Source organism: Melospiza georgiana, chromosome 12 (assembly GCF_028018845.1).
Source record: "Melospiza georgiana isolate bMelGeo1 chromosome 12, bMelGeo1.pri, whole genome shotgun sequence".
Lineage (NCBI taxonomy): Eukaryota > Metazoa > Chordata > Aves > Passeriformes > Passerellidae > Melospiza > Melospiza georgiana.
Genome location: NC_080441.1, coordinates 7805162 through 7828215, shown reverse-complemented (window position 1 = coordinate 7828215; position 23054 = coordinate 7805162). Strand labels below are relative to the sequence as shown.

General features: G+C 44.3%; 1 protein-coding gene across 1 annotated transcript; it reads right to left on the bottom strand.

The window, feature by feature from the left end:
- Positions 1-8244: 8244 nt before the first annotated feature.
- Positions 8245-22135, bottom strand: LOC131088689 (sodium- and chloride-dependent neutral and basic amino acid transporter B(0+)-like). Its single transcript, XM_058032936.1, has 14 exons — positions 22070-22135; positions 21335-21473; positions 19444-19575; positions 17806-17967; positions 16321-16456; positions 15432-15564; positions 13471-13611; positions 12287-12515; positions 12077-12202; positions 11867-11985; positions 10598-10697; positions 10094-10203; positions 8991-9158; positions 8245-8391 (listed from the first exon to the last, which is right to left on the bottom strand). The coding sequence occupies exons 1-14, from the start codon at positions 22115-22117 to the stop codon at positions 8245-8247; spliced, it is 1890 nt and encodes a 629-aa protein (XP_057888919.1). The 5' UTR covers positions 22118-22135.
- Positions 22136-23054: the final 919 nt, after the last annotated feature.

The following is a 23054-nucleotide window of genomic DNA, read 5'->3' as shown; positions in this document are numbered from 1 at the left end:
TTAGAGGGAAAGCTAAAACAGGAGGACCCATAAGCCACATTTGCTGTGCTTCCTTCCATCAGTTCTGTGTTTTTAGAGAAGATGCAATAGAATCTTTGTTGGACACAGGAATGCAGCTAAGAATTGTCCTAATAGGAGCCAAATCCAGTGGAGGTTATGAGTTACAGCTGGAATCACTAATCTATGCAAGCAAACACAATCAAAGAACCTGGAATGGCTCTGAAGTGTCCTGGGTACAAGGGGCAGGGTCTGTAACAGCTCGTGGCAGAAGGACAAAGCTCATGGCAGCCAAACAAAGTCAGTCCTTGCTCTGGCAAAGCCCCAGTTTGACTTTCCCAGGGTCTGGGATGATCACACAAAGCTGCTGGTCCAGCACAGGGCGACTTGGCAGGTGCAGCATTTGCCTGCACATGGCCTGGAAGGTGGGGTGGCCCCAAGTGCAGCTTCACCAAGGGGGAGCAGCCCAGTGCGAGCAGCAAAGATCACAGGACCCACGGAAAATCATCCAAAATATTCGGGGTGTTGTGATGCAATCACAGCTTTTATTACTAGGGAAAATAATGCACTGATGAGCTTTGCACCAGGTCACTGGTTCCTGGAATGGTGCACAATTGGACTGTAGGGCAAAAATGTGTGAAACCCCGGAGAAAACAGAACCATCAGAACCTTAACAGTTTACATTTTGACTCAGAGTTTGGAGAACCATTTAATTTAAATGTTTTCCACACCTGTTTCCCCAGCTGAGCCAGAGGAACACATTGACAAGGACAGACTTGCTGTTCCCTTGTCACTTAATTATTTTCTTTCCTAAGAAAAATGGCATTGTCTTCAAAAACAGATGCATTTACAAAAATTTCAGTCCATTAGTCAATAGTTTAGGGGGGAAAAAAACCTCTAATTTAAAAGGATTGAACCATTCTGTGTGGAAATTTCTTTTCCCTGCACTTGTTTTAATACAAGGATGACTCAGTTTTTTTTCAGCTCCTGCTGAGAAGTCATATACCACCAGTCAGGCCAATAAACTGTCAGATATCACTAGGACCCCCTTCATGGTGGGGTTAAATTTCCCTCTCAGTGAGTGGCTGAAAAGGTTTGTAACCAATGCAGGAGCACAGTGGGAGGCACTGCCCTGGGCACAATTTGCACCAGTAATGAACAACACAGCAACCAGAACAGAGCCAAATGCCTCCTCAAATATTTGAATTGTTCTTGGCAATCCTTCTAAGGAGACCATGCTGGGTGAAACACAACCTACACACAGGATGAGATTTGCTTCCAGCAACTTTTATGTGTCCAAAGGGACCACAGGGAGACACATCTCCTAAGAGATGCATGGGCACCCAAGTGAGCATGGGGAGGGCAGGAGAGTGAAAATCTCACACAAGCCTCTGCATAGCAGCCTGGGGGCTTTGGTGGAGGAATGTTGTGTTGTTGCAGTGTTAAACCACTGGCTGTGTCTGCCTGCACACTCAGGGGTGGCTTCACTCATGCTGTGACTCCTCTGCTCCTTGCTTGTGCAGTGCCTGGCACAAGGGAGTCCCATGTAGACTGGCAAAGCAATAATGAGGAGGAAAATGAGACATTCATCTTGAGAAGATGAATAAGGACTGCAGAGGGGCAAGGAGCTGCTTAAAAATAAATTACATGCTACATAAACAGGACTTCACTTCTTCAGCAGTAACTCAAAACTGTCCTGCATTTTTTTGGACTATGCACATTGTAGAAACACATGCACAAACCATGGCAAAGAGCTGTCTTACTAAGGAGGGATTTACCCAAGATCTGAGTTTAGCATGGATATATGAGACGTTTCCAGTGTGCTACCCACATTGAATTGGCACCTTTTGTTTGCTTAACCTTCAAAAAAAGTCTCTCACAGGTACAAATACTATCCTTGGAGAACTGGGGGTTCCAGAAACAAAGACAATTTGGAGAAGGAAGTTAGTAAAGTGGGGGCCTAGGAAGACTGGAAGACCCTCTGATGTTGTATCAGAGGGACAAAAAGCACTTGGTGCAAAGTCAGTTCCTCAGGTCTAAGAATGAGGATTTCTGACTGCATTTGGTGAACCCAGGATGACACCAAGCTGCCAAATGGATGCTGGCATGGAAAAAGCAAATGCAATTCTAAGATGTACAAGAAAAGTCATTCTAGTAGAGAGAAAACAGTTTTAGTATTCTCACATAAAACATCTGGAATAGCCTGCAGTATTCTGCTTAAGAGAGTTACTCAAGAAGAAAAGGAATAAAGGAAGAAATGAGAAGAATGTCTTTTTCTTGGCTGATTATAAATGGAGAGGCATCATGGTAGATGTCTCTCTGAGAAGCTCAGTGCCAGAGAAGAAGGGCAGTCAGGCTGAATCCCAACACTGACACCTGAACAAAGGGAAAAAGCTGCTCCTGGTGAACTCCAAGGGCTGCACCTTTTCTGATGGGGCTCCTTGTACCTTCCAGCCCTAGGGCAGGGGCTGTCCCCACCCTTCCAGCAGCTGAAGCAGCACAAGCAGTAAAGCCAACAGCCAGGCCACAAAGCTCTCCAGGCTCCTGCAGTGCTGGTTTAACTTCAGGCCACAGCTGCACAGTCATTAGTGTTTACAAAACAAGTTTCCAGAGAAGTAAAATTACACACCAAGGAAATAATAAGCAGCGATGTAATCAGATGTGAGAAGGAGATCATTTCATTACCTGAACCAGGCTTCATTATTCACCATTTCCCTGGCAAGAGCTGATAAATGCAGGCTAATGAATCTTCAAACTCAGATGAGCAGTTGGAGCTGCTGGCTCAGTGCTGCCACATGCAGAACAGGACCAGGACATCCCACTGTCAGCTGAAAGCCCAAGAGGTAAAATACAAACTCATCCATTGCAGCACTGCAGCGAGAGGAGGGAGAGGATTCAACCATGCCTGGCTTGGTCTTACAGAGTCACCTTGGCTATGGGAATGCTGTGGCTGCTATCTGGCTCAGAGGAACAAACCCTAAACGGCCCAAGAACAATAGAGGATATGAGCAAAAACCAGAGCCAGATCTTTGGGAAAAGCCTTTCAGGACCAATAGTATCAGTCCTGACAGGTCCTTCCCCATCTCGACTGTTAAATATCATCCTCAGCCTGGTCATGATACAACATAACTACAAAGACAGAGGCAACAACATAAACACACAAAAAGCAGGAGATTTGTCCACTTCTGTGGCACTGTCATTTCTTTAACACAATTCCCTGTTGCCTACTGTAGCTATTCGTCCTTCTAAAAAGCAAGGAAACAGGAAATACACCACTCACTGTAGATAATTATTTAAAAAAACCCACCCCAACCCCCCAAAAAATCCCACAACACAAACAGAAAACAATGCTAAAGAAAATACCAGATTAGAGGAGCAAACCTCCTTAACACAAATGAGTTCTCAGAGTTGTGAAGACAATCTCTGCTTTTCCTATACTTTCTGCATGTGTCACCAGCAATGTGGATCCCCAGTTTCATATGAAGAGGCAGAATATTTGGCAAGGTTCCTCTGGAAAGAGCTTAGACACTTAACAGCCCACATAAGATGAAAACCTTTTCAGAGCGGAACACACATGTCCTGGCATTAAAGGGAAATACTGCCCTCATCTGTCTCCCAGTGACAGGTTTTATTTTCCTGCCTAGTCTGCCTAAGCCATTCATCACTTCCAGGATGAAAAGGTGACTCTGTTGTTGCAACCAGCTCCAAAGTCCATGCTTGGACCCAAGCTATTGAGCTATGCTGCTGTTGGTAACTGGAATCAATATGACCACGTTGCTGCAACAGAGCTTAAATGTAGGAATTTCTCAATTCTCTGCAGTGGAGACAGTGTCTAGGCTCAAAAGAAGAAAGTAGTTTGTAGATTCTTTCTAAAACTAAAACTAAATAATGAAAAACATATTTCTAATGCCAGAAGAGCAGAATACTGAGGTGCAGCATTGGGATTCAGCAAGAGCAGAGCAACCCCTGCTCCTGAAGCCATTTGCACACTCATGCACCAGGCAGGGATTAGGAAGCACAGAGAACGAGGCTGGTTTGCCTCTTCCATCCACACTGGCAAAAATCCATCCATCACACACACACACACATACACACAGGAGACACATTTTAAGCGCCATCAGTGGCCCTCAGGAAGGTGAAATGAAGGAGCAAATGAACACACATTCATTCATATTTCATAAAAGTATAAGCTTTGAAGTTGGAAAAATACATCTAGTAGACAAAATGTAGCACTATCTGGTTCTGTAAGGGTTTGGGGCAGAAGGAGCCTCTATTAAATGTTCCTCAGTGAGACAATGCCAATGGCCAGCCACATCCTCAGAAAGAGCTGTGGCTGGTGAAAGTGCAGATCCTAGCACATATCTGGTGGCATTTCAGAGCTCTAGAGGAACACAGCTTTTAAAGCAGATGGAGGTGCTTCTCCACCCATGCCTGTGCCTCTTAGTTCTATTATTGAAGTTAGCCCTGCTGAAACTCCAATATGGGAGCTGGACAATGCAACTCTGCTAGTTCCCAGTTTACTGACATCTCTCTTTGCTTGAGCCTTGTCCCACTTAATTCCCATTCCTTTTGACTTTATTTTATAAATCCCAGATTGAATCAAAGTCTGCATCTCCAAAGTTGAGCATACAGTTTCAGAACATCTTAATGGCAGGAGCATCATCCCAGATCATCCCAGCACAGGTCTCATTTGATGACAACAAAGTGACTTTCTGGCAGCTCAGGGCAGGGGTCTGCTATCAACCACAGAGTCTGGATTTCAGGATTCCCCCAGCAGCATGATCAGCTCTCACCTGCACAAAGCATGGAGGTGGCCACAGGCGTGGCACAGCCACAAGCTTTGTCCAGCCTGGAAGGCAGTGATGGAAACAAGGCTGGATGCTGCCTGCCCCATTGCTCCACGCTAACATCCAGGCTCTTGTGTCCCCACCTGAGGGAGACAGACTGGCCAAAGCCTGCCAGAAACATTTTGATCTGTACAGAAATGCTCATGGGAAGTTTTGTTTTTTTTTAAACAACCCTGGAATTAATTTTGTTTCTAATTGCTATCTAGTTTCCTGGATGAAAATTTTCAAAACAGTCCTTCCAAACTGATTTCATGGAAACATCAATCCCAAATGATCTTTTCCAAGATCACAGAAGAAGCAGTGCACTCAGGGCTGAGCAGCCTCAGACCCTCCAGCTGCACCAGGGCTCCCTCCAGTGACTCTCCCTCACAGCAGATTTTCCCAAGTCACCATCTCCAGAGTCTGGTTAATATCTCAGCAATCAGTCTCTCACTACAGCCTTTTTCCCTGACACCTTAATTTGATCTGTCATTTCACAGCCCTGGAGCTCTCTCTGAACACGTGGAATATGACAGATTCCTCTCATTATTTTAGTCTTTGCCAAACACTGTTATTAATTCACCATAATCTACGCACTTCTGGATTTTCCCATAAGCTTTCTCCTTTCTCTCATCAACAGCTGCATTTTAACACTCTGTGATTTCTTCCCACATTGCCATCTGCCTTCCCAGCCTGTCCTGGGTGTACAACGTGGGTTTGCTTCTTTGGGGTCTTACCTGGAGGTTCCTCTTCTGTCTTTGAAGTACTTCAATACTCAGCAAAGTAAAACTAAGAACCAAAATTCCTGGCGGTCATCTGCTTGTGTTTAATCATTCTGGCCACAGAACACCTGGGGAAATTCTGTCTGTCTTCATGCTGCTAGTATTTCACTAACATGTATGTGTAGCTACAAGCTGCCTTGCAGGAATCCAGGTTAGGTGGTAGAGGTGAAGATGAGCTCTCTGCTTTCTTGAAAATGCCACAATTCATCTTTTAAAGGGAATTTCTTTACCTTACTTTGATTAACACTGGTGGAGGGGGATCTGCCATCATTGGTGCTTGGTGCTGGTTTCACTCTGTGGAACTCAGGCTGCCCATAGCAAAGCGAGTCATGGTTTTCATACTTTTTTAAATTACAGTAAGAAACTCTGCCAAGAAGTTCTGCTTTCCTGATTGCTTGAAGGAAAATAATGAAAGTCTAGAACTGAAGAGATTGTGCAATACAGAGAGATGTCCAGATGAAACTGCAACCAAACCGTGTTGAATGTGAATCTGATTGTGTCTGGCAGAGGACACAGGAGAAAATTCAATTCATTTCTCTTGGCAACAATGTCCTTTTTCTTGTAAATGAGTAAAAGTTTGCAGACATGAATCTTAGAGCTTGAAGTCTACCCAAGTGAGCCCTGTGTGCAGCAGCAGGGGTTTCTTGCAGGGCAGTAGATGGCTGGTACCAGCCTTCAGCATCTCCTTTGCAAAAAATTTCCTGAATTCTTTCTGAAGCTGTTTTGTCCAATGTCCTTCCCCACCACCTCATTGCTCTCACTCACTACTTCACTAACTTCCCTCTCTTCCCCCAGTCTGTCCCTTCCCAGGTGAGGACTGCTGTCAGCTCCAGCAGCTGGAGCCTGCTCCCAGCCTCTCCAGGCTACTGACAGCCCTCTTTTCTGGCTGAACAATGATCTTAGAGCAGCTGGAGTGCAGGAAAAGGCTCCTCTTCACCAGCTTCTAGTACAGCCTCCAGTCCCACAGTCCTTTATATAAATTCCCATTTAATTACTTTCTGTACTTTCTGAGCCCACTCGAAAACAAGACTATTGCAACCTTCCTGGAGGTTGAATCTTTCCACTTCATGCTCTCAAAGGCTTAGGATCATAGCAGCTTTTGTGGCCACCAACTCCACACACAAAATTAAAAGTTTCTAGGTCCAAACACATTAAAAACAGAAAATTACATTTTATTTGCCAGTTCCAGAATCATTAAAAATAGGGGGGAAATCACATTTGTTCACCATAAAGTGTTGATTTGTCACAAAAAAAAGGAAAAAAAACCCCACACACAAAACTCCCCAAGTATAAAACATAAACCAAGGTATGCTGCTTGAGCAAGAAAGCCAGTAGCCACACTCCTTCATGTCCAGAAAAAGTGACAAACCCCTGAGAGGACGTAACAGCTGAACACTGCTGCTTTGTTGCCAAGGAACCATTATCACAGTGAGAGGTGTTCTTCAGCACACCAAGTGTATTCATTCTCTCCTCAGTCTTTTTTTCTCCCCTTTACCTGGATTCACTTGTATTACAAGTCAGTTTCTCTTCACCCAAACCCTTCCTGCCTATGTAGATGCTCAAGTCTGTGTTCCCAAATACATTACAGACTTCGTAACTTTTCATTAATTTCATTATTTCAGCAAATTTTGGATAAACAGTGCTACAAAGTAGTTGTAACCTTCACTTTAAGTTCTGCTTCTTTTGGCCCTACCATAATACTGCTTGAAGCTTTTTTAAAAGCACTTTGGGTCTCCTTTGAAGGGAAACTCAAATCTGACTGAAAGAAGCAGAAAAAACCTGATGGGTAAAGCATCGATGAAAATAGGAGAGCAGACAAACCAGAAATCAATGGTTACCCTTTCATCCTGTAGAACCAGAGAATATGGAAACATGACGTCTTTGAATTAAAGACAGATGAGGGCTGAGCACAGGGCATGAGAGAGAAGATAGCTCTTTAGGGATCCCAAGGGGAATGAGAAATAGAAGGCAGCCTGCTTTCAACCATGTTTAAACCTTATTTCCTGTGATGGCAATTTTTGCCACACAATATTTGTATTTGTTTAGACAACACACACACACGCACGCGCACACACACACACACAGAGTATACTCAACATCAAATCCTGAGCAGCCTCCCAGGTGCTTACAGAGGAGCTTAGGGAGCAAGGCTTAGACAGAGAAGAATTATTCATGTTCCCTGAGCTCCAGTGCCCAGCAGCAGCACACCCGTTCTGCTCTGCTTACTGCACACCCCTGGGGTGGCAGAGCTGCCCCTCAGGGCACGGGCACACGCACACACAGCCCCTTTGGGCTCCAGCTGGGAGCACCAGAATGTCTTTACTCTCCCCCATACCTGCATCTGCAATCCAGCTGGATACCAGCTGGATGGGGTTAATCATGCCCAGTCCAGCAGCCTGGGGAGCCTGCAATGGATTATCCTGCCCTCTCAACCTACACACCTGGTGAGATCTCAGTGCCTAACTGATGTGTTCCTCCCCAAAGACTAAAACAATAAAAATAAATAATACAACTCGCTTTCATTGTAGGGCTGCTCATTTGCCTTTTTTTTTTTTTTTGTTTGTTTTTTTTTGCAATATTGAAAGACGAAAGCCACATGTATGTTCTGAAAAGCAGTCATCCAAACAGCCATCTCACGGTCACTTGTCTGAGACGGCAGCCGCATCCGCAGGGGGATTCTCGTCCTCCTTTCTCTTGGGGTCCACCATGTGGCTGTAGCGCTCCCCTCGGTGACGCTCCAGGTAGGGGCCCCAGTTTGATGCAGGCCGGCAGCAGCTGACAAGGCGCTGCAAAGCAAAACCAACAGGCATTTAATGTCTTCCCTTAGTCCAGGCTGCTTCTAAAATTCAGCACAATTATAGCTCTAGGCACACACTGCAGCTCAACAAATGGCGAATCACCAAAGTTGTTTAAAATTGTTCCAAGTGTCCTTGGGGTTTGTGGGTGCTGGACACTGAGGTCAAGGAACAGGAAAAGCTGTGACCAACACAACTGTTTGGGAAAGCCTGCCAAGAGCAGAATATCTCAGATGTGTCACTTGCTTCTGTGAGGAATGGGAGGCAAAACTCCAGAAAATTATATGGGGATAGAAAGCAATAGAAATTCTTCAGAGAATTTAAAGAAGCTGGAATAGCAACAGAACTGATGAAAAATCTCTCTCAAATGGTGTGTGTGCACTCCCAAAGAATTAGACTTTATCTTTTTATCAGAACATGGCAGGGAGATGCACCTTTGATGCAACTACCAGAGACAATGCTTTGGTTAAAAGTCCATTTGAAAAACATGTCAAAGTAGTAAATGTGCTGGAGAAAACAGCACAGGTGGTCCTGATAATACCAAAGAAATTCAGATTTGAGGCTATATCAGTGGGGGTTTTTGCCCTTACCTCAAGAAGGGTTCCTTCAGCTCTATATAGTTTTACAACAGCAACAACAGGAATCCACATGATGCTGAAGATGATCATGCACCAGCCAAGAATGTTTCCCCAGGCTGGGTATATTATTGAGCCATAAGTGGGATTTGAAAATGTCATCAAAGACCAGATCAAAACAGACTAGAAAAAATGGCAAAAACAATAAGAGAAAATCAGGTTTCCAACAACATTGAATTTGCACTGCTTCCAAGTTGGTTTAATAAAAAGAAGGGTTGTCTACAAGTTCTGCACAGTTCCCTCTTGTTTCCTGAGTAGGAGAACAGTTGTGCAGACTTTGGTGTTCAGTCATCACCAAGCAGCAAGACTGAAGGCCAGGACTGAAAAATGACACCAGTGCTGAGGTGCACTAAGTATATTTGTGTTTGAACATAACTTAATCTCTAGGTTTTCTTTAAATCTTATGTTGGGTAATATATGTATTGCTGGCTGAGCCCAGTACCCTTCTCTAAATGTTTTTTGCGTTCCTGTATTCCATTATTTACAGGAACACAGGAAAGAACCTAAGATTAGAAATTGGCAAATATTGCTTCAGAAATTGGATCGTTTTAAGCAGCATTTTCTAAACTACAGTCTGGGCAGATTACAGGTAATGTACTGGCCAGAGTGACTTCCCACTGTTCCTGGATTGGCAATGTTAATCAATTCTGTCATAGTAACATAATCCAACCATCTACACTCACCATTGGAAGTACAGGTTTAACAAAAACCAAACATTCAACAGGACATTTAAAGGTCTCAGTTAGACAGCAGAACATCTGACCCAAAAATGGGATTTCCCTCAAAAGGTTTTCAAACCAATCTCAGTCTGAAATTAAGATAATCCCGCTGCCAAGGCAGAGGCTCTAGCTGCCCTGTGTTAGTCCTTGGGAGTGTAGACCCAGCTCTCTCTGTATCAGAAAGCAGATACAGGCCATAGTTCACTTCACTGGCACAGCTATGCCCCATCTTTATACATAGAGCCTGGGCAGTCAGTCCTGAATCTTCACAAAGCAACTTCTTCAATATTAAGTCACCAAATTCTGTCACACTAACACAATCCAGTCATGTGCACTCACCATTAACACCACAGGAGTGACGTAAAACCAGGACATTTTCCACCACAGCCAGAATGAATTGGTCTTCTTTCCAATCATCATTTCAATGTCTTGAATGAACCTTTTTCCTCCTGTTGGAAGACAATCATGGGACTCACTGTAAAGCAGGTACCTCCCTTGCACGTGGGGTTACTCAAAAGCAATCAAAGAAAAGCAATAATCAAGGACAGTTTCTCCAGCTCTGCATTGAAGTTTTTTTAAATCCTATTATTATTCAGATGGTTAACTTATAATTTCTTTATTGTAATAATTAGTCTTTTATACCCCTGGCACTGCTCAAGGCCAGGCTGGATGGGCCTTTGAGAAACCTGGTCTATTGGAAGGTGTCCCTGCCCATGACAGGGGCTGGAATCAGGATGATTTTTCAAGTTCCTTCCACCCCAAAACCATAGTGTGACTCCATGATATACACTGCTCCTGGGATTGTTTAGTTTAATTAATGTATTTTCAATGCAAATAATTTACCGTAAATGTGGGAGATGCCTAATATCTCCAGGGAAGCTGAAATGAGGATTCCCCATCCAGCACAGAAGTGATCTATTAGGTTAACCCAGTAAACTCCTGCCTGCAGGACAAACATTAGAGGTTAGAATTTGAGTAGTAACATACAGATAAGATGCATTTGTTCAAGACAATTTAACTAATCATGACTCTGAGTTTTTAAGTTCACAGTTCTCCAGGTCAACTACAGATTTGTGAATATTATTTTCTTTAAATCCTCTATGTAAAGTTCAAAAGCACATCTAACAAAACACTATAGGTGCTAAAAGCATGATCTATGCATATAGAGAGCATACATAAACAACTGAGAGCAAGATTTAAATTTGGAGCTTACAGGAAAAAATTTGGGGCCAAAGGTTTTATACTGAACTACAGCAATGGCTATACATGTTATCAGTTCTGGGAGGCTTCAATCCTCCTACATGCCTGACTTCTCCATGGGGTTAACCACAGCTTTGAACACCAGCATGCAATAGCAGGATCCCAGAGCAGGAAACAATCTCTGAGCCATTCCACACTCTTGTGATTGGGTCCCTTGCAAGCTTCCTCATCATCCTCTTTCATGACTTATGTACTTTGCTTGACGATACAAATGTCTACTCACCACAATTACCTCCTTCACATTTTCAGTCTGATTACACACATAAATCTTTATTTCTAGATGGAGTAATAGCAGTGAACCTTTACACCCTTAAAAGCAATTGCCTCAAGAAATTTTACACAGTATACTTAAAATTCCTTTTCTGTATATCTATTTATAGAACTATACACTTACAGGAGAAGTAACCATGCAATCTACAAATGCTCATGAGCCAATGGGTTTTTAATACATGGACAGGTCATTCCTTAATTCCTGTCCTCCTTGGTAGTGAGTTCTGAACAAAAAGATCCCATCAGCATTTATTAGCAGCACCCACTGTGCTGTGGACATGTTCTATGCGTGTACTTGTGAATACACAAATAAATTCCTGAACTGAGGAACCATAAATCAGGCTGATCATTTGCAGGCTCTGTAAAAGCCTTCTATTTAAAAGCCTGTCTCAGTTCAATAATCACAGAAAACCTTTGGTTCTTCAAGCTTTCCACTTGATTGTGTGTTTAGGCACACTGTCAAAATTCAAGGGTCTCTAAGATTTATCCACAAAGAAAGCAACAGTTGGAAAGGGTATTTTGATTTGAGTTCATCACTTGCAGCATAACTAAACTCACAACCAAAAAAACTTAATTTCTTACCTGAGTAACACAGACAAGCCCAAATAAAAACAATACTGCACACACACCCATGGTTATAGGTCCTCTATATTTTTTTAACGCGGTGGGATTTATATCTTGAATGCTGGTTATAACTGTTTCTGCAAAGGAAGAAGAAGTGAGTTTGAACAGCGAAATTAAGAAAGGCAATGGTCACTTGAAAAGACATGAGTCACTTAAAACCTCACTTACCTATAAGGGCAAACTGGGAGTCAAGGCCCAAAAGCACAAGCATGAAGAAAAACAGAATGGACCACAGAGTAGAAGCTGGTAACTGAGTGAGAGCCTCTGGGTAGGCTACAAAGGCCAGATCAAACCCTGGAAAATAGTGGAGAGAAGGATGTTGCTGTCGTGCCTTGGCCAATGCAAGTCCCAATACCAACAGTGTGACCATCAGCCTACCTGAGTCCACCACCTCTGCGACAGGCCTCTGAGACACAAATGCCATGTGCCCCAGGATGGAGAATATTGCAAACCCAGCAAATACACTGGTGGCACAGTTGACCACACAAACTATAATGGCATCTGCGTAGCAGTTGTTGTAGAACTTGTTGTATGAAGACAAAGCAACAAGCCCACCCCACCCCGTAGAAAGGGAGAAAAATATCTGGGTGGCTGCAGCTTTCCAAACCTGCCAAAAAAAAAACAAACATGAGAATTGCTGTATTACTTATAGTATTTATCATAAACACTGAAGTCTGTCCACCATTGAAGCTCAAGGGTACCTTTTTTCATTCAGCCTGTGTATCTAATTCTATTTTGTATGAATTTTAGGGAGGATAGAATATAACATGCTGGTGACCTTGCAGTCTCAATCACAAACAGTATCTCTATCGTGTCTAAAGGTCACATCCCAAGCATGTTGCCAAATACTTAAATCGTAGTGGGCTAACCCTGAAGAAAAGATTAGATTTGTTCACATAGGTGAATTGCTGAGATATGAATCTTGGCACAGACACAACAAATAAGGACCACCAGGACTGGCTGCGGGAGTGAGAACTTCCATGTACACTCCCACTTGTGTGACCCAAACAAACCACTCCTGCTTCTGATGTAGTCCATCAGCTAGTGCCAAGCACTCATATAAATACCACAAATGCATATCACACCTAATGGTTGCTTTTGATAAAACTGCAATAATATTGGCATAAGCCAGAACAAAGAAAGGTCTGGCTTTCTTTGCATGAAGTGCCCTTCCTGGTCCACCTAATTACCCAAGGTAATTTCCCAGGCAAGGCATGGCCTGAATTTCAAACTCAGGGATCCCTTCAGCCTTATGATAAAGTCCCTTAAAATCATCAGCAAGAACTTTGTCAGCAGATCCTGCTAAGATTAAACTTCAGCATGGTCCCCAAGAACTGTTTAGAAGCAATAGCACAGTTCTCATCACTGGGGTGGCAGGGAGGGCGAAGGAGGTGACTGTCTTTCAATTTGAAAGAAGCTGCAATAGGGGCTTGGACGTTGTACACAACCAGCTGCTGATACAAAATACAGGGCAGAACCTGAAAGACCTGACTGGATAAAAAAGAAGAAAGCCACATAACCAGGAAAGCGTGTCACACTTCTGGGGCTGAACTTCCTCTCACCTCTGCTTCCATCAGCTTGGTGATGTTGGACTCTCTCCCAATGTAGAACTGGACGCCATCCAAAGCACCTTCCAGGGTGGCACCTCGCACCAACAGGACGAACAGGATGACATATGGGAAGAGTGCAGTAAAGTAGACAACCTGCAGAAAGATGGGCAGGGACACACATTAGGCGTGAGGGGATCCACAGACCTTCATGCAGGAAGACTGGACAGGCTGTAGGCTAAGGTCTGCTGGTACAAAAGAGAAACAGGCAACCAGAGAAATGAGCACATGCCAACCACCAAACCATCTGGCTTAGCCGGTTCTGGAGCTGCATTCCCACAGAAGCAGAAGGCCCAAGCCACATATCCACTTTTGAGAGCGCACTTGACCAGTTTCAGAAATGCATTTTTCTGGCATGATTTACTGCTGTAGGTCTGGATTCAACTAGCCCAGACATCTCTTGCTAGGCAGTGCTTCTAGCAAGTGCAAGCTGAAAGCCAGGAAAAACTAGGCAACCAGGGGGGAATTATCTCCTGATGAGCTCTCTGCTACTCCCCCCAACCATCCCTCAAAAAAAAAGCCAAAACAAAAAATTTTTTTTAAGTCACTGCTCTGGAAGCTTTCTTTGCTGGAGCAAGGACTTTTAGGTTCTCTCAGACACAGTTCTATTCTGTTGTACTAGCACAATGGGACCAAGGCCAGCAGTACAGTTATTGTCACACAGGCTACGTTCAACAATACTCTGGTTTCTTGAGCCTTAGCTTCAGTGTTATTCAGACAGGGAATTGACCCAGGGCTGCTGCCTCCACCAAGCCAGAGCATTGTGCCATTGTGTGGTGAGTCTGACATTTCCAAAGACTTCCTTCATGCTTGCCTAGCACAATTCTCACTGTCTTTCATCTGTCTTGCTCCTGCCCAGCTAGATTCTTCCAAGTCTCACCTTACTCTCCAAAGAAAATTGTCTTGGTGCCAGAAAAAAAATGACAACAGCAAGAGCAACTGACAGGAACCCAAAGAACATGAGATTAAGAAGAGCCATGCAGCCAAATAATTGAGGCTGGGAAAGAACAGATATTCCACCCCAAGGAATTAAACAAGGACAGAAAGCTCCAAATAGAAATCAAAACAGGAGGAGACCGCATACTGAGCAGAGGAAAGGAGACAGCAAGGAACCAAAGAAAGGCACAATGACAGAAGGAAAATGGGGAAAAAATCTGTGCAGAGAAGGTGAACAAAAGAGCAAAGGCAACTGAGACTGAAGATATAAATGATGGAGATGCAACACAAAGGTGAGAAAAGAGCATGAGGAGGAAGAAATCAAACCAAGAAAAGGGTCTCAGTGAGAAAGGATGAAATTCAGCCTGCCTGAAGTCAAGCCCAAGCCTAGCCCAAAAAAAACTCCAGAAAACCATGCTGCAGCTTGTGGAAATGGGAGCTCAGCAGAGACAGATTCCGAAAACAAGCATCTAAGTACCTTGTCCCTACAACTAATTTCAACCCTTGGGAACAAACAACATTTCACAATCTGCCAGAAACCTGTGCACACACACACCTGTTCACAGCACCTGACCTGTATGGTCCAACCATCTCAACCAGTCTGGAAGCACAAAATAATCACCGGGTGCTCCCAGGGCGTGTGCCCATGTGTGCCATCACACGCACACTTCCATCACACAGCCCAGGCAATGGCTGAAACTCAGCTGGAATCACCGGCACAACGGCAAGATTCCAAAATACAGGGCAGCCCAGTGGAGTGGAGGCCCAGGAGTGAAGTAATAGCTGTGTAATCAGCACCTTACTCATATTTTATGTAACAGTTATGAAGCCGAGGAGCAGAAGGGAAGACAAACGCTGAGCCCAGCAGAGGCGCGTGTGTTAGGACTGCATCCTGCCTTGTGCTAAACTTCCCTGGCTCCAGCTGACATTGGGAGGGCAGAATCAGGCCAAAAGTCATCTCCTTGGTCTTCCTAACATACCTTTCCAGAAGATTTGATTCCTTTGTACAGGGCACCTGCAACAATGATCCAGGCGAGGAGGAGGCAGAGAGCCAGGTACCAGACGACCCTGCCGGTCTCGTCCAGCCCACTCGAGCGCTGCAGAGCCACTTTGCTGAAAGCACACGATGCTCCCGTCAGGAGGGGATGGCACAGCACACAAACCTCACACACTCCTCTTCAGCTACTTCTCCAGAAAAAATGAGCTGCTGTGTGAGGCTATTACAACACTCTACAGCCTCTTCCAAGAGCGTGCAGTTGGAAGTGCATGATTGGCAATGAGAAGCTCTATATATATGTAACTGCAATTTTTCCTTCTTTTTGAAGCCTACCAGCTCTCGTCTCTCCATACATCTCCTCTAAGACCCACCTAAGATATTCTGTGTTAATCATGAAATCCTGACAGGAAAAGAAGAGCCCAAAAGAATCAGTTTCCAGGAACCCAGTGAACACGAGGCAAATTGAGACCGTGGAGCAATAAAGAAATGGCAATTTTACAACAGGCCCAGATTCAGAATAAGGTGAATATATTTTACACAGTAACTCCTGAGAAAAAGATAAGTATATGCTATGTGTAAAGATGCCAAGTAGTGCCTACCAGGACTCCAGAGAAGAGGACTTCTAGAAATGGCAGCATTTTCCAATTGGTTAAAGGTTGACTCACTTGCTTCTCTTTCTATACATAATTTCTCTTTAAAAAAGCCAAACTTATCAATTAAATTTTAAGTCCCCTCTCTAGTGATTTGCATGCCCATGTCCCTTGACTACATTTTTTCTGGACTGCAAGATAAGATGAAAATAAAAGGTACATCCAAAACCACAAAGCATAAGAAGGTATTTTTTCAGTAATTTCTTTAAAGTATTTACTTACTTCCAGTATTGCTCGGTAGGAAATTGCACTGGTTTGTACGTTATGGTGCCCTCTATACATGTGAGATTGTTGGCCGTGACGAAGGTGTAGTTTGCACGAATGATTTCCCCATTGTATGTTGTGTTGCAGTCATTTACTGAAATCAAGAAAAAGGAATCATTAATACTGGGATGGCTATTATTAAAAAAATCAGACCGATACAGCAAATGTGTTTCCTAAGCAATTACAGCTTCAGTTTGCCTGCTAACAAGATTTGGAAACAAACCGGAAATGTCACTTGCAGCTGTGATTTCCCTACTTGACTGTAAATCAAAACACCAAGAATCTGGTGTGCTCACCACGTTTTACTTATCCTCAAGAATACTTACAAAAATCAAATCTGAGCATAGTTAAAATTGTAGCCTTGGTTACTCTATGAAAACCTTTGTCCCAAACCAAGGTCACACATGGATCATCTGGTATCTGATATTCATCTGATTGCGGCAGAGGGCTTGTTAGAACACTTTACATATTTTCCTTGGAGCAGAGTTGGAGGAATGGAAACTGGGGTTGGGAATTTTTTTGCCAGAACATACAATAAAAAACACTTCAGCAGCATATGCATCAGCATTTACTGGAAATTCTTGTTGAAGCCTATTTCAGGACAGCTTCCTCAGTTCAGTTCAGTTTTGTGTTCCCCCAAAACTTACAAATTAGGTGCTGATATCTTTGTTGTTTTGCCAATAAATGATTGCAAAGTTTTTGCTACATAAGGCCTCTTAGAAGATATTTTCAGATATATGGTTGAGATATATTTACATTAATACTGCAAACAATATAATCCATCCTCATCTTGTTCTTGTTATTTTAATAATCACTGGTTACCAGGCAAGAACATTTCCAGCTGCTAACTGGTAATTACCTCACCAACTTCACCTTTTGCCTTAAACTGGTCTGATACAGAAACTGGTGAGGTAACTGCTTAGGCCCTACATCTGCTGTGAAACACAAGAACAATGGTGTGGAGATACATTCTAAAGAGTTAATGAAGAGCGAAACCAGCGCCTCAGTGGTGCTCAGGATTACCATAGCCACAGGGGACGCAAGGAGTAATGAAAAGACCTCGATAAAAACTACTGCACTAGTTTGTCTCATGGAAGGGGTTTTTTTGCCACAAAGCCTGATGAAATGGGAATGCAGTATTTCAAGCAATTGGAAATGTATGTACTAGAAAAAAGCTGAGGTTTAAAAGGAAACAAAAAGGATCCAACAAAGTGATTTCAGCCCAGTTCTCTGTAGATTTCCCAAGCATCCAGAACCGGTGGCAAAGAAGTGGATAAGCATCACTCCTCTGTGCTCAGATACAAAACTCCAGGAAGGACTTTTGAAGCCATGGGTAGCTGTCCTAATCCTGTACTTTCACCCAGAAAACTGTTACCAAACAATTACCAAATATAACCATTACCAAAACCAATAATATTCAACTCTGTCTGGTAAGTATGGTACCTTTTTGTGTCTTGCTGCAGAGATCATCTGACCAGGACAAGCAATCTGACCACGGCAACACTTTTTGAAATGAGGCAAAGAAATAGAAGAGTGCATAAGCAATGATAACATTGTAGTAGACAGTCACAAATGCTGTCAGGATGACCATTGTGATGCCCACTCCTAGAAAAGAGAAACACAAAATATCTTAACCACCTCAAACTCGGGTTGCAAAACCCCTCCTCCCACCAAAACAAATAGCCTTCACTTGACTTTTAAAAGGTGACTTGGGAAGAAGTTCAAATTGGTTTTTGTTTGGTTTTAAAATATTTTTTAACAGCAAACAAACAGCGACATTTCAAACCCATTAAATTATGGATATGATCCAAACTGACCATCTCAAACATGCTTTTGAAACACAATTTGAATCAGGCCCATAGAAAAATGCACTATTTACAAAGTCAAAAGGAGAAAGTCAGTATTTTGTTCTCTCCCCATTCAGAGGGAAATTTACTAAAATAAAACAAACTCCACTAGGACTGCCCAAGCCCTTTTAAAGATTCCACTGTAATGAATGCTTTAAACCACAGTAAATCTTCTCAATATTACTGTTCTCCCCCTTGTTAAATCAGTTTTGTTCTGTGAGTTTGGAAAAGCCTGACAAACCGTACCAGTCATCTTAGAAACTATAAATAAGTTGCTGTCTTTACAGATATATAAAACATATGCTGGGTTTAAAACCTTTTGCTTTATTTAAGATAGACAGACTGCTTTCGTGAAAGTTTCTTGTGCTGCAGAACAGAGACTGGCAATAAGAGTAAATGTTGGGGCAACCAGTTTCTGTAGGTGACAAGCAAATTCTTGTTGCATCCAAAGGAAACTTCTCCTACGTTAACTCCTCTGGTAGATTAAGACAAACAAAACCATTGCAGAGTCCTTTACACCCTTGGTACAGGACCAGGATGGACAGGCATGAGTGTAGCCATGGTTAATTGTTTCCAAACAAATCTCCTTTTAGAGTGTTTGAAATACAAACCATCACCCCAAACTCAAACTACCACTACAGCATGCAACGATTTCTCTTATCTCAAGAGGCACCCCACTTTACAAAGCCAGAATCTAGGCTATTTTATCCCACCAGCAGATGACTCCCAAGGCAGCTGCTTGGTGATTGTGCACAAGATTGCACAGAGCAGACCCGCGTGCCTGTGCCCACAATGGCAGCCAAACACAGAATTAACCCATCCAACACACAAATGCCTCACAAGACACACTGGACATGAAGCAGAAAAAACCAGTGATAAAATCAACTTCTAAAATTTACTTTCAATCTGTTGCTCACATTACACAAGTTGTTTTACTTAAGTTTTTCCCTCGCACGGCAAAACAGAGATATTTCCTTCTGCCTGGACAGATGGAGTGAGAGTGATGGAGCTGCTGAGCACAAGAATCTCTGACAAAACCTTTCACAACCAAGAGCCTTTCTGGGGGAATCTTTACTCAGCATCTGTTTATTAACTGAATAATGAGGAAGTATATACCTGAGTACACAACACTGGTAACACGGATATCGGTGTCTCACAATTAGTAACTTCATTAAGAAATCATTAATTCACAACAGTTTATTATTAGAATAAAAGGAAAGATAAGAAAACCAACCTTGAAACAATGGTAGCATTCTCCAGACTAAAATTGGCCCTTGACTGGCAAACTGCCCCATGGAACATTCCATGAAAAATAAGGGCAAGCCAGCTAACGCCAGCATGAAGGTGTAGGGGATTAGAAAAGCACCTGAGAGGAGATAAAAAATGGGGGGAAAAGCACAATCACACACACAGAGAAAACAATCCATCTTTCAGTATTCACCACAGTTTTATCACATTTTATACTCCTCCTTTCTCCCCTGTTCCCCACTGGAGGCGCTTATTTTTGAAATAGAGAGATTTGTTTCTAAGTCCTGTTTTCTATAAGACTAAGTAGTACCTGCAATGAATGGCAGAACTGATTTTAAAAGAATTACTTCTCTTATAAGAAAGTAAATTCATTTTATAAAAAACTATTGAGGATGTGCTCTAATACAAGTAAGAATGCTGCTTAACTGTAGTGCACCTTGTCCACTTTCTATTTAATCCTCCAACTTTTAATTTAAAGAGGAACAGAACCATTCCTGTGTGTGCTCAGCTGTGTTTTGCAACTGCCCTGTTAAGCAGGTACTGGACATCAAAGCATGAAGATTATTTTCTATGGTTGGCTGAGTCCTGTGTCAAACATCATCTCAGGACGGCTCTTGTTCAAGTCCATTTAACAGTGCATGTTAACCTGATATCAGTGAGCGCCTTGTTCTGTGAAAGGGACTGGCACTTCTTTGTGTGTGCACAGAAGACAGGGAAAGCGAGAGCATGAGTTTCATAAACATAACACGATATCCCTGCAGGAATCTGTCCTCATCACTCTCAGTGAATTTAAAGCAATCAAGGACCCAGTTCTGCAAGGAACTGCAAATACATGATGAAATTTCAGGAAGTAAATTGTCCCACAGAATTAACTGGATTACTCCTCTGTTTCAAAACTAGGATATAACAGTTGTCTTTATCAATCATGGGCAAGGGGCACAGAAAAGGATGCAAGCAACAGCACAAATATGCTTTAAATGCAAAGTCTCTGCTGCAGCAGATGAAAAAAAAAGATCTAGTCCAAGGGCTGACATCACAACTTACTTGGTTTTCACAATTTTCTTCAACAAAACTTCAAGTAATGCAAACCAACCCATGTCACTCCAATAAAAATTCCATACTGGAAATGCCTCCTTATATTCCATGTGCAGCTGTCTGGGCTGTACTGCCTTTACAGCCCAGAATTTTACTTCAACAAGAGTTAGGCAGAGCAAACAGGTACATACAAGTAAGTTCTCTGCAGTTACTATTTAGGCACTCTTTAATTACCAGGGGTCGCCTGGCAAGTAGATAAAGCTCTGGAATACAAGCCAAGGAAGCCAGTGCCTCTGCGTGGCTTTGCCACTAGTTCATTGTGTAAGCAGGTAGAGGCTCTCCCTGTCTCACACTTCCCAAGTGTTTGATCTGGGTAATTATTGAGCTGAGATAATTATTCTGGCTTAGAGTGTTTCCATGGAAAAACAAAGGTGCAGAGGGGATTCCACTGTTCTCTATAAACATACCAGGTATGGTATATAACATAACCTTACCAGAGGGTAAGCACTGGGGAGGGAGAGCAGCTATTTAGACAAGGAGAGGATATTGGCACATGGACAAAAAGGTACACATTGTTTATGAGTAATTCAGAAGATGGTATTCTCAGGTAGAAATTTGCAAATACTATTTCCCTTCTCAGCTGGTACCAAAAAAGCACATAGGTGCCTCTTAGTGCCCTTTCCCATGAGCAGGCTCTATCCCAGTTCCCAGGGTGGTAGAGCTCACATCCAGCTTTAACAGAACATGCCCAGCCTCAGAGCTGGCCCTTGGAGCTTGCTCTGCTCTCTCCTGGGGATAGCAAGGTGTGTCCCCCCTGTGACCCTGCCGTTCAGCACAGGTACCTCCTCCATTCTGGTAGGCGAGGTAGGGAAAGCGCCAGACGTTGCCCAGGCCCACGGCATAGCCCACCATGGACAGCAGGTATTCGGCTTTGTTTGTCCAGTTGCCACGGTCCACATTCTCATCGGTGCATCTGACCTCCTTTGGAGAGAAGAGGGAAGGCTTGTGATACCCACCAGACAAGAAGGGCAATCATATCATCATTTCTCTGTCCAGAGACGTACCTTGTCAGGATCAGCAGAGTCATTTTTTTGGGTACCAGTCCAGTTGGCCTCTGGCAGGACAGCACAGACCTGTGAGAGAGTGTCCCCCCAGAGAGCCCAAACACCTCCACAATTTTGCCTTACTCCTGCCTTACTCCTTTGTGCTATCAGCTGCAGGACACTCCTCTATTCTGCCCCTACAGATGCCCCCATACATTGTTCAGATGTTCACATCTGTATGCTCACTTTAAAAAACACCTGTCCTAGCGCCTTGTACATCTGTCGAGGAGCTCATCCCACTTTACCTTCCGCTACCTGTTTGAATCTCGCCTGCACAGACAACTTCATACCTGCCCTCAGCTGCCGACATACCTGCGCCCTGCTTGCCCGAGCGCCGCTACGCCCACCTGGGCACCTCCACAACCCACCTGCCCAGGTGCACCCACACTCGCCTACATTCTCGCACACCTGCCCAGGTGCCTCGGCACCCCACCTGCCCGGGAGCCTCCGGTCAGCCTCCCCCCGCCGCCTCACCTTCTTCTTCCCGCAGGACAGAAAGCCGGGCAGGCTGAGCATCCCCATCTCTGCCGCCGCTGCGCTCTGCCCGCGCCGCCCGCCGCCCGCCGCTTTATCGGGCCGGCAGCCGCCCGCCCCTCGCTGCCCTGCCGGGAACCGCGGCCCCTGCGCTGCCCCGGGGCCCGGGCGGGGCCGCCTCCCGCCCCCGGGGCAGCCCCTCGCAGCCCGGGCCCGCTGACCCTCCCCCGGCCCCGCGCCCGCTTCCTCGGGAACACCCACCTGCCTCAAACACCTCGCACGGTCACCTGCCCACTTCCCCTCCTAAATACCGCCTGCCCTCCGCACGCCCTCGCTCCTCGCCTTAGCCCGACCCACTTCCCTGCCGCCAACCTGCCCGGGCTCGCTCCCCCACTCTGGGCTCTTCAGCTCTGCTTGCACCCCTGCCTGGCCGCCTCTCTGTCACACACCTTCACTTCTAGCTTGTCTCCCCACTCCTTCCCCTCTTCCTGCTCTTCCAACATCTACCCACACACTCTCCTTGTTTTCTACCTCAGGACTGCCAATCCCCCATCAAACACTGACTCTCGCCTGATCAGCCCACTCCGCTGCTCCTTGTGCCTGCTCCCCACGGAGGCACTGCCTGTCGGCCTCACCTTCTCCCACTGCCCTGGTGGTCTCTTGGCGGTCCTGCTTCCGCACCAAGGAACTTATGTTCCCCGGTAGTTTTTGCATCTTAACACAACTTTCAGGTACAGACTCAGAAAGGACAAGTCAGGAGAGTTGTCATGTCCAGTGGAAGAACTTGAGCAGAATGACCAGGCAACCACCAACACAACCCATCTGCCCTGTTCCAACCAGAACCGTGGCTGTGACATTTCACCCTCTATGGGAAGGGATGTCATAGTGACCTTCCCCAGACATTCCATAACAGCCAAGGACACTCCTCAAAGTCCACACTGAGTACAGACATGGGAAGACACAGATTTTCTGGTTGCTTAATTGC

Coding starts and splice junctions, on each gene's coding strand:
- LOC131088689 (XM_058032936.1), bottom strand. CDS start 22,117: ATGGGGATGCTCAGCCTGCCCGGCTTTCTGTCCTGCGGGAAGAAGAAG. Junction 12,203..12,286: donor CGCAGAGGTGGTGGACTCAG/GTAGGCTGATGG, acceptor ACTATTTTCCAG/GGTTTGATCTGGCCTTTGTA. Junction 10,204..10,597: donor AGGCATCTCCCACATTTACG/GTAAATTATTTG, acceptor GTCTTCCAACAG/GAGGAAAAAGGTTCATTCAA.